The following is a 9179-nucleotide window of genomic DNA, read 5'->3' on the forward strand; positions in this document are numbered from 1 at the left end:
GGTGACTTAACTACCTTCAGACCTTTCCAATTTCCAAGAACCTTCTCTCCAATTATAGCAACTTCACACAGTTCATGACCCCTGACACCTGGAACATCCACCATACTGTTAGTGTCTTCCACAGTGAAGACTGATGCAAAATACTTATCCAGTTCATCTGCCATTTCCTTGTCCCCCATTACTACCTCTCCAGCATCATTTTCCAGTGGTTCAACATCCACCCTTACCTATCTTATACACTTTATGTATCTCAAGACAGTTCATGCACATAAAGTGACACTAGGTGATGCGTATGCTGTGGTGTTGGGACCAATTAATGTGTAGAAGTTGTTATTCAGCCTAACAGTTTAGGAGAACCATGTGATTTTGAGCCTAGTGGTCCTGACGTAGATGTTGCACAACTTCTTCCCTGATGGGAGTAGGAAAGAGTAGCAGGGGGAAGGAGTGGGCAGGGGGAAGTGGGGGGGGATCCTTCGTGAAATTTTTGGCCTTTTTCCAGCACTTTTCTGTATATGTGTCCTTGATGGCAGGTAGGCTGGTGCCAGTGACGTGTTGGGCACGTTTTAACTGCCCATTGCAAAGCCTTCCTGTTCGTTTAGGAACTCAAAATTATTTGAATAGAATTGAAATGTGTCACTTGTGCAGAAAACTATCCCACAGAAGCGTCACAATAAAATATCTGTAAGGCCAGTGTATTGTGAATTCACTCTGCACTGACACAGCAGTTAAAGTGTAATTTCTGCCTAAATCCAGAATGTTCAGCTCTCTGCACAGTTCAGGCTTTAGTGACTAGTTTATGGCTTACAATTAACATTGGTAGAAAGGATCAAGGATCAAGGATCAATTTTGTTCACCATATACATTTCCATGTATTAGGAATTTACTTTGCTGTGTTGGTACAACATGCAATAAAAAACAACATTCAACAATTATAAAGAATAAAGAATTACAGTGCCTTGTAAAGGTATTCAGCTCCCAATCCTTTGTTCACATAGATGAGTACTATAACTAGGGATTTTGATTAATTTACTTGAGAACTTCTTTGTGAATCACATACAACAGGAATTCTGCAGATGCTGGAAATTCAAGCAACACACATCAAAGTAGCTGGTGAACACAGCAGGCCAGGCAGCATCTCTAGGAAGAGGTACAGTCGACGTTTCAGGCCGAGACCCTTCATCAGGACTAACTGAAGGAAGAGTTAGTAAGAGATTTGAAAGTGGGAGGGGGAGGGGGAGATCCAAAATAATAGGAGAAGACAGGAGGGGGAGGAATGGAGCCAAGAGCTGGACAGGTGATTGGCAAAGGGGATATGAGAGGATCATGGGACAGGAGGCCCAGGGAGAAAGACAAGCGTGGGGGGAACGCAGAGAATGGGCAAGGGGTATAGTCAGAGGGACAGAGGGAGAAAAAGGAGAGTGAGAGAAAGAATGTGTGTATAAAAATAAATAACAGATGGGGTACAAGGGGGAGGTGGGGCATTAGCGGAAGTTAGAGAAGTCAATGTTAGAGAAGTTAACCAGCTAACCAGCAACTTTGACGTGTGTTGTGAATCACATGTTCCTTTTTTCCCCACAGAACCCAGAAAACAAGGAAACTTGTAAAGCATGAAAAAGTAAACATTCAAAAACTGAAAATTCAGCAGTCAAAAGTATTCACCCCCTTCGCTCAATACGTATTCGAACCACCTCTTGTTGTTATTACAGCTAGTAGTCTTTTTGAATAAGCATCTGTTAGCTTTGTACGATGAGATGGAGCAAGATTTGCCCATTCCTCCTTGCAAAATTGCTCAAGCTCTTTCAGGTTAGTTAGGGAGCGGTGGTGGACAGCAATCCTGAGATCTTGCCAGAGACGTTCGATTGGATTAAGGTCAGGACTCTGACTGGGCCACTCAAGGACATCAACTTTCTTCATTTGAAGCCACTCCATGTCTGCACTGGCAGTGTGTTTTAGGTCGTTGTCCTGCTGAAAGGAGAACTTCCTCCATAGTTTAAGCTTTCTGGCAGAGGCTAGCAGGTTTTTAAATTCAGGATCTCCCTGTATTTAGCAGCATTCATCTTCCCATTGTTACATGCCTAAAGGAGATCTGTGGTTTTTTTTGTGAGAATGATGTAATGGTCTTTTGGCGGTCACCTGATGTAATTTTCCTACCGACGTGAGGTCACGTGATGACATGTGCACCATGGCTATATAGGGGTAGACCCCAGATGACGCAGTTAGTTTTTAGTTTGTAGGTTTCCAGGTAGAACGTGCTGTGTCTCCGTTTCTGTTGCGTGCTTGTTTTTGTGACGCAGTTTCATTTTTGAAACGGTTGTGCGTTCTGTTGCAAGATACAATATTACTGGACTGGAAATTTCTGGCTAGATGTGCTGATTTACCCTATTCCAGCAGTAGAAGGGAGAGTGAAGACTTTATCAAAGTACAGGACTGAAGGATTGAGAGGAGTCGGCATCGTTTGGCAATTTAATAAAGGATCGACCTTATTGAGTCTTCGTTGAAGGAGTAGCGACCTGCATCGAGATAACTCTTGCCAAAAGAGCAAAGAGCTCATGCAAACGTTTGCTCTCTCTAAAAGAAATTAAAGTCAGTTGTTTTAAACTGTTTATTTACTGCATTGTGAATCCTTTGGACAGAACCAGCAAGAAAGTCGCGTCTATGAAGAAATCCTTCTCCAGAGAAGTCTCTCTCAATTGAACGTATAAATCTGCTGGACTTTCGAATTTACCATTTTAAGAACTATATCTGACTTTATCGCTTTAATAACTGTTTTAGCATTTAACGCTTTAAGAACCAGTGCCAAGTGACGATTTGTTGAATGGCTGCATATCAGTTAACTTCCGGTTAAAGTTTTCGTTTGTTTTTTTTTATCGTTTATCCGCATTTAATAAATGTTTGGTTGTTTTTATATAACCTGTCTCGATTGATATTCATTGTTGCCGGTTACGTAACATCATCAATCCTGACCAGATTTCCAGTCCTTGCTGCTGAAAAGCATCCCCATAGCATGATGCTACCTCCACCATACTCTACAGTAGAGATGGTGTTACCTGGCTGATGCACAGTATTTGATTATTCCACATGTACAGTGTTACAGCCAAAAAGTTATGACCACAAAACTTTCTTCCATATCTTTAAAGTATTTTCTAAGTGATGCTTTGCAAAGTCTTCATGGCCAAGGATATGCTTTTTTTTTTAAAAGCCTGGGCTTCTTCCTTACCACTCTGCCTTTTTGTGCAAGGCCTTTAGAGATTGTGGAGCCATGAACTTCATCTCCAGTTGCAGCCATTGACTTCAGCAGCTCACTCAGAGTGACTGTTGGCGTCACAGTCCATTCAAAGGTTCATTTATTATCACAGTATACAACTCTGAAATTCTTCTCCAGATAACCACAAAACCAAGAAACAAAAGGACAGCAGCACCATCATCAACCTCCAAATCCCTCCTCCCCACATAAAACATGAACAAAAAAGGAACAAGCACATCAACCCCCAAATCCCCTTCCCCACACACAAAAAAATTGGAAAGATCAAGCAAAAAACACAGAATATCAAAAACTACAAGACTGAAAAGAGTCTACAGTCCAAGTCCACACCCAAAATGTCAAAAACCTAGATAACATTCGCTGGGCACAGTAGTAGGCCTTTCCCTCTGCGGCAGCAGAGTGATCCCGTCAGCGATTCAAAAGGCAGTCTCCCCTCTTCAGTCACAGAGCGATCCCGTCAGCGATTCAAAAGGCAGTCTCCCCTTTTCAGTAACAGAGCGATCCCGTCAGCGATCAAAAGGCAGTCTCCCCTTTTCAGTAACAGAGCGACCCCGTCAGCGATCAAAAGGCAGTCTCCCCTATTCATTGCTTTAAAAAGAGAAATTCAGTAACTTCTCTTACAAGTGCCATTCTTCTCCGGTAACTAAATTTAGAGGGGCAGCCTGACCTAGGCAATGTGGCTATGGTTTCATATTTTTTCCATTTTTCCATAATGGACTGCACTGAGCTCCAAGGTATGTCCAGTGACTTTGAGATGGTCTTTTACCCTTCCCCAGATTTGTGCTACTCTATTATCATTTCCCTGATTTGTTTTGAATGATCTTGTGTCTTCATTTTGGTTTGGTCTGTTGAAAATCTACAATATTGTTGGACCTTAGACAAAAGAGGCATTTATTTTCATGAATTCATTGAAAACAGGTGACCCTCCAATTTTCTGCATCATCAAAGTGGGTGAGTTGGTAAGGTAATGTACAGTATTGCACCTGAAAAAAGTTGTGCAGTAATTACAAAGGGGATGAATAATTTTTTGCCTCAATTGCTTTTTTTACATTTTTAGTCAATTATTGACAGGTTTTGGAATTTTTCTTTTGATTTGACGTGATGCCCAATGTTTTGTAGATTAGCTCAAAAAATCCTACCTCAATATATTTAAAATATAGAAAATGAAACAATAAAATGTGAAAATAGTTGTGGTGGCTGATTAATTTTTCAAGGCTCTGTCTATAAATAAAGCCAGAGGTTAAAGAATGTATATGGAATAAATGTGCATACAGTTGGAATATTATATTACAGCATAATAAAAAGTGGTTTGAAGTTTTATCAGTGTAGCAACAGAAGTAATAGATAGAGAGGGTGTGTGGGGGGTAACTAGAATGGTTGATCAGATTCACTGCCTCAAGAAACTTTTAAGGTGGTATGTCATTTTTGTTTCAAAGACAAAACCTTGCAGAGGAAAACTATTTGCCACAAATCTGGTGTAAGCTCCCCAAAGAGAAGCTGGTGTAAAACCACCACTCAAACCAGTTGCTTCCCGTTTAGATCTCTCACTTGTGCTTTGAGCCATCTCTGCCTGGATGGTAGCAGAACCACTACTTTATTCTTGCTCTGGATCACTGTCAAATGACCTCTGACCTAAATGCACCCCGTAGAATTCAAGTCAGAACAAAGTCATACCACTGGGCTTATCCTCCGATAATACTCTTCAGCTCCCTCCCCCCCATACACACCTTATAATAACTGAAAAAGTTACAAATTTCAACCACCATACAAAGCACTTGGTTAGATACATGCATAGGAAATGTTTATGACAGCCCGGTCTGCATGTACAAGTGGGGCCGAAGGGCCAGCTCCCGTGCAGTATTGGAGAGAGGCGTTCGTGATTTTTCAGGGTCTAAGCAAACCCTCAGCAATGAAGAGGGTAGAAAGTGGCAAAATAGGTATATCCTCCATTAATTGGCTCGTTTGATAAAAGTGAATGAATTACCCCCGAGTTGTTTTTGCAAGTAATTCATGCCGATAGCGGGGACGGCGCTTTTAGAACACAACGTGCAGACTTACTTCGGAAGTCCACCGGCATTCCTATTCTATTTGAAACCAGTGACCGCACTATATGACACATGGGTTATTCAAACGATTTGGGAATTGCCCCTCAGGAAGTAAGCGAACACACCTCCCGTACTGTACAGTAAAGTAAAAATCGGCTTGCCGTGCGCATTAGATCAGGCCAGTTAGGCTCGGAGGCGGAAATAAGAACATGTAAAAATATGACTGTAACCTCTTCAGCTCGTCGGATGATTGCATTTCTTACTTTAATGGCTAGAAGATCCATTTTGCTGAATTGGATACTATATTTCACTGATTTTCACAAACTATGTTGTGTTTAAATTTGGGAAAAAAATAGAAGTGTGGTTTATGACCCTTCCAGTAAATTTGAAAAAAACTTGGAGGCCATTTATGCAGCATTTTCATATGATGTAATTTGACTATTTCCAAACTTATTTTACTTCTCTGTAGTGTTGGTTGAGAGGAACAGAGTCGTCGACACTAAGGTTTTCTTCTCTTCCATTTTTTACGATGTTAAAACAGCCCAGGTCTTTTTTTTAGTTTAGTTGATTAACTCTGTTTAGTTTAGATTTTTTTGAGGGGGTTATATTTTTTTTCTTTTTTCATGATTTTTGTCTAGATTTTTTTGTTCTGTATTATTCATTGGTATCCTATATGATTGGGAGTTTTGTTAATTAAATACTATTTGGTTTTATAATTACTCATGTTAAGTATAACAATGTATTCCCAGTAACTTTGTACTATTATTATGTTTATATTTTATGAAACTAATAAAATGATTGAAAAAGAAAATATGACTGAACGATTTGTACTATCCGTTGAATAAACAGATAAGTAACATTTCTGTACACATTTCATTCTCTTAGTTAAGACACTGTGCCTTCCAACCCGAGAATATACTGGCTGCTGTGCACTTGACACATGCTCTCGGTTGAACTTGATCTTGCAGACAGGGATGTGACTCATTCCCCTCCTCATGCCGGTGTCCCCATTGAAGTGGAGGCCTGGACCTCCAGGCTCCGCACACAAAGAGAAGAGGCCAACGTCGCCAGCACCGGCACCCGGTCTCGTCCCCCCACCTCTAGGCCCTTCGATTGCCACTCACTTGTCTCTGATGATCGTCTGCAGCTCCCTGATCTGGTCGTTCATGGGCAGCAGCTTGAGCTGCGCTCCCAGCGGCTCGGGCTCCGGCTCCACGCTGGCCGCGAACCTCACTTGCTTGGGCAGCGTGTGGTTCCGCTCGGAGTTGTTGAGTTGCTGCTGCTGGGTGTTTTGGCAAGGCATGATCCTAGAAAGGGGGGAATCAGCTTCCATAGAACAACAGTCCACTCCTCCTTATGCCTCCAGCTTCCGCAGTCCGTGAAATGAAGCCAAATGGCAGCGAAGATGAGAGAGAAGAAAAAAATTCTCCAGACTTCTTGCCGTTGCTATCTCAGACTCTGCCTTTTATATCCTAGCTCCATCTGCTGGCCGGTGCCTTTCTGATTCTTCACCGCCGCAACACCCCTATTTCCCACTTTTTCTTTTGATTTACATTTTCACGAAATTTGTTTACCAAATACCAACAGAGAAAGCGTTAAGTATTCACTCATTTATTTGATTCTACTTAGTGTCCTTTCACGCTACGCTGATTCTTTTCATCAAGGCAAGAAAGACCGCTTTTACTTAAAATTAGAAAATTTCAACTTCAAGTTTAATGTCAACCAACCGACTACATGTATACGCCAAATTAAACAACTTTCTTCCAGATTAAGGTGCACGACACAGTACTGTACATATAACACAAACACACACACATACACACAATACATCAAGTAATATTACCACAAATAAATTAACAAATAATAAAATATATTACAGAAAATCGACATTTAGAGTTAAATAGGCCGTTGCAATTGGGTGCAGCACCATCTGGGCAAGAAGACTTCAAAGTTCAAAGTAAATTTTATTTTCAGAGTTCATATATGTCATCACATACAATCTGAGATTCAATTTTTTTCTGCGGGCATACCCTGCAAATCTATAGAATAGTAACTATAACAGGATCAATGAAAGATCAACTGGAGTGCATAGCTGTGCAAATGCAAATATAAATAAATAGCAATAAATAACAAGAACATGAAATAACTAGATAAAGAGTCCTTAAAGTGAGATCGCAAACACGAGGAAATCTGCAGATGCTGGGAATTCAAGTGACACACAAAAAATGGTGGTGGAACGCAGCAGGCCAGGCAGCATCTCTAGGAAGAGGTACAGTCGACATTTCGGGCCATGACCCTTCATCAGGGCTAACTGAAAAAAGAGATAGTAAGAGATTTGAAAGTGGGAGGGGGAGATCCAAAATGATAGGAGAAGACAGGAGGGGGAGGGATGGAGCTAAGAGCTGGACAGTTGATTGGCAAAAGGGATACAAGGCTGGAGAAGGGAGAGGATCATGGGATGGGAGGCCTAGGGAGAAAGAAAGGGGGAGGGGAGCACCAGAGGAAGATATAGTGAGAGGGACAAAGGGAGAAAAAAGAGAGAAAGGGGAAAAATAAAAAATAATAGTAAATAAATAAGGGATGGGGTGTGAAGAGGAGGAGGGGCATTAACGGAAGTTAGAGAAGTCAATGTTCATGCCATCAGGTTGGATGCTACCTAGACGAAATACAAGGTGTTGTTCCTCCAACCTGAGTGTGGCTTCATCTTGACAGTAGAGAAGGCCGTGGATGGACAGATCAGAACAGGAATGGGACGTGAAATTAAAATATGTGGCCACTGGGAGATCCTGCTTTCTCTGGTGGACAGAGTGTAGGTTATCAGCAAAACGGTCTCCCAGTCTGCGTTGGGTCTCGCCAATATATAAAAGGCCGCACCGGGAGCACTGGACGCAGTATATCACCCCAGCCGGCTCACAGCTGAAGTGTCGCCTCACCTGGAAGGACAGTCTGGGGCCCTGAGTGGTGGTGAGGGAGGAAGTGTAAGGGCATGTGTAGCACTTGTTCCGCTTACAAGGATAAGTGCCAGGAGGGAGATCGGTGGGGAGGGATGGGGGGATGAATGGACAAGGGAGTCGCGTAGGGAGCGATCCCTGCAGAAAGCAGAAAGGGGGGGTGAGGGAAAGATGTGCTTGGTGGTGGGATCCCGTTGGAGGTGGCAGAAGTTACGGAGAATTATATGTTGGACCTGGAGGCTGGTGGGGTGGTAGGTGAGGACAAGGGAAACCCTATCCCTAGTGGGGTGGTGGGAGGATGGGGTGAGAGCAGATGTGCGTGAAATGGGAGAGATGCGTTTGAGAGCAGAGTTGATGGTGGAGGATGGGAAGCCCCTTTCTTTAAAAAAGGAAGATATCTCCTTCGTCCTGGAATGAAAAGCCTCATCCTGAGAGTAGATGCGCCAGAGTCGGAGGAATTGCAAGAAGGGGTTGGCATTTTTGCAAGAGACAGGGTGCGAAGAGGAATAGTCCAGGTAGCTGTGAGGGTCCGCAGGCTCATTGGTTGTGGTAACATCTGCATGGATGGCAAGATAGTGTAGTTACCCCCTTTTGCTCAAGAGCCTGATGGTTGAGGGATAGAATCTGTTCTTGAACCCAGTTGTGCGAGTCCTGAGGGTCATGTACCTTCTACCTGACGGCAGCAGTGAGAAGAGAGCATGGCCTTGGTGGTGAGGATCTTTGATAATGGATGCTGCTTTTCTCGGACAGTGTTTGAGGTAGATGTGCTCAACGGTTGGGAGGGCTTTACCTGCGATGGATTGGGGGGAATCCACCACCTTTTGTAGGATTTTCTGTTCAAAGACATTGGTGTTTCCATACCAGGCCATGATGCAGCCAGTCAATACGCTTTCCACTGCGCACCTATAGAAATTTGTCAAA

The 9179-nt window shown here is 42.7% G+C and overlaps 1 protein-coding gene across 5 annotated transcripts in view; it reads right to left on the minus strand.

Moving 5' to 3' along the window:
• uprt (uracil phosphoribosyltransferase (FUR1) homolog (S. cerevisiae)) overlaps nucleotides 1–6784 on the minus strand; it is a 73654-nt gene extending 66870 nt beyond the window's left edge. For 4 of the 5 annotated variants that reach the window (XM_072270913.1, XM_072270910.1, XM_072270914.1 and 1 more), the window contains exon 1: nucleotides 6432–6784. In XM_072270913.1, coding sequence (XP_072127014.1) covers nucleotides 6432–6640 — 209 coding nt within the window. In that variant the 5' untranslated portion in view covers nucleotides 6641–6784. The remainder of the gene's footprint in view (nucleotides 1–6431) is intronic. The other variant, XM_072270911.1, reaches the window with a different exon arrangement.
• Nucleotides 6785–9179: the final 2395 nt, after the last annotated feature.

Source organism: Mobula birostris, chromosome 10, assembly GCF_030028105.1.
Source record: "Mobula birostris isolate sMobBir1 chromosome 10, sMobBir1.hap1, whole genome shotgun sequence".
NCBI classification, from domain to species: domain Eukaryota; kingdom Metazoa; phylum Chordata; class Chondrichthyes; order Myliobatiformes; family Myliobatidae; genus Mobula; species Mobula birostris.